At 40.1% G+C, this 1,187-nt stretch overlaps 1 protein-coding gene across 1 annotated transcript in view; it reads right to left on the bottom strand.

The window, feature by feature from the left end:
* arhgap40 (Rho GTPase activating protein 40) overlaps positions 1-1,187 on the bottom strand; it is a gene marked incomplete at its 3' end in the record, with an annotated part of 17,814 nt that overhangs the window by 4,714 nt on the left and 11,913 nt on the right. Inside the window, 1 exon segment of the mRNA XM_032514755.1 lies at positions 327-486. Within this exon segment, the coding sequence (XP_032370646.1) occupies positions 327-486 (160 nt within the window).

The following is a 1,187-nucleotide window of genomic DNA, read 5'->3' as shown; positions in this document are numbered from 1 at the left end:
AATTTAATAATATTTTTTACATAAATAAAGACAATTGCACCTTAACTTGTTACAAAAAAGGCATAAATTGTTGCAGAAAAAATCATCAGAATGCAGAAAATGAAGTGTAAATGAAGTGAAATATTGAACCCAAAGTTATGCTTACGCCCTTGTTACTATAGAGGAGCAGCGTACTTTGTGATGTGTCCTAAAACTGAAAGGTCTTTCATCCAAACAACAGACAATTGTTCTGTTAAAATATGAGTGTGTAAATGACACTAAACTGGTTGCACTTTCAATTCAATGCTTTTAAATTTGATAAAATATTCAAAATGTTGCGCACTGACCTCTGACTGCGCTGAAGGTGTTGAGGTACTCGGCGGTGAGCAGAGGAGCGGGCAGTTCCCGGATGAACTTCTTGAGTAGCGCGGCGGCGTCGTTAGGACTCACCTCGTCCCAGCTGACCTGCCCTGAGTAGAAGTTGCTCTCCAAGTGCTGCTGCAGATGCTGCAGATAGAAAACAACGAGAAGCTTTCAGAACTGCATGAGTACCTAGTTTTATACAGCCTTTGATGAGCACAGATGAACTGTTGGTGTTAAGTTCCACCTCCCAGAAATGAAAAAATCGCCTAATCAAATAAATACATTTCCAGTGTTGGAGTTATAAAGATATGGAGAGTTGTCACTCACAGAGCTGACATGGCTCTGGAGCAGCTATTTAAAGCTCATTAGTATCAAACTAACTCTTCATCAATAGAAACACACGCATGAGGTCAAAGCTAATTACCTGGCAGTGTTATCAGTCTCTATTTCCTTAGGCGTTTAAAAGAGTATAAAAGCGCTATCCTCTCTTGTGTGAGTCTTATTTTACAGACAGTGGCGAACACAGCTTCCTCATGTGTTACAAAAAGACTAAAATGTTACAGGAAATATTTTGAGCACTGGATTAAGAGCATAGACTCCTGTGGATTCCTTCCTCTATTTGTGGATCTAAAATCAGAACAAAATGGCAGAATATGCTGAAGGTGGTAGATCCTTCATCTGCTTGGGACAGAAGAGAAAATATAGTTAAAGGTCCCATGGGATGAAACTTTCACTTTATGAGGTTTTTTAACGTTAATATGAGTTCCCCCAGCCTGCCTTTTGTCCCCTAGTGGCTAGAAATGGCAATAGGTGTAAATGGAGCCCTGGGTATCCTGCTCTGCCTT

This window comes from Etheostoma spectabile, chromosome 4 (assembly GCF_008692095.1).
Source record: "Etheostoma spectabile isolate EspeVRDwgs_2016 chromosome 4, UIUC_Espe_1.0, whole genome shotgun sequence".
In the NCBI taxonomy this organism is placed as follows: domain Eukaryota; kingdom Metazoa; phylum Chordata; class Actinopteri; order Perciformes; family Percidae; genus Etheostoma; species Etheostoma spectabile.
Note: the sequence above shows the minus strand (reverse complement) of the source record. Positions and strands in the feature narration are given on the sequence as shown.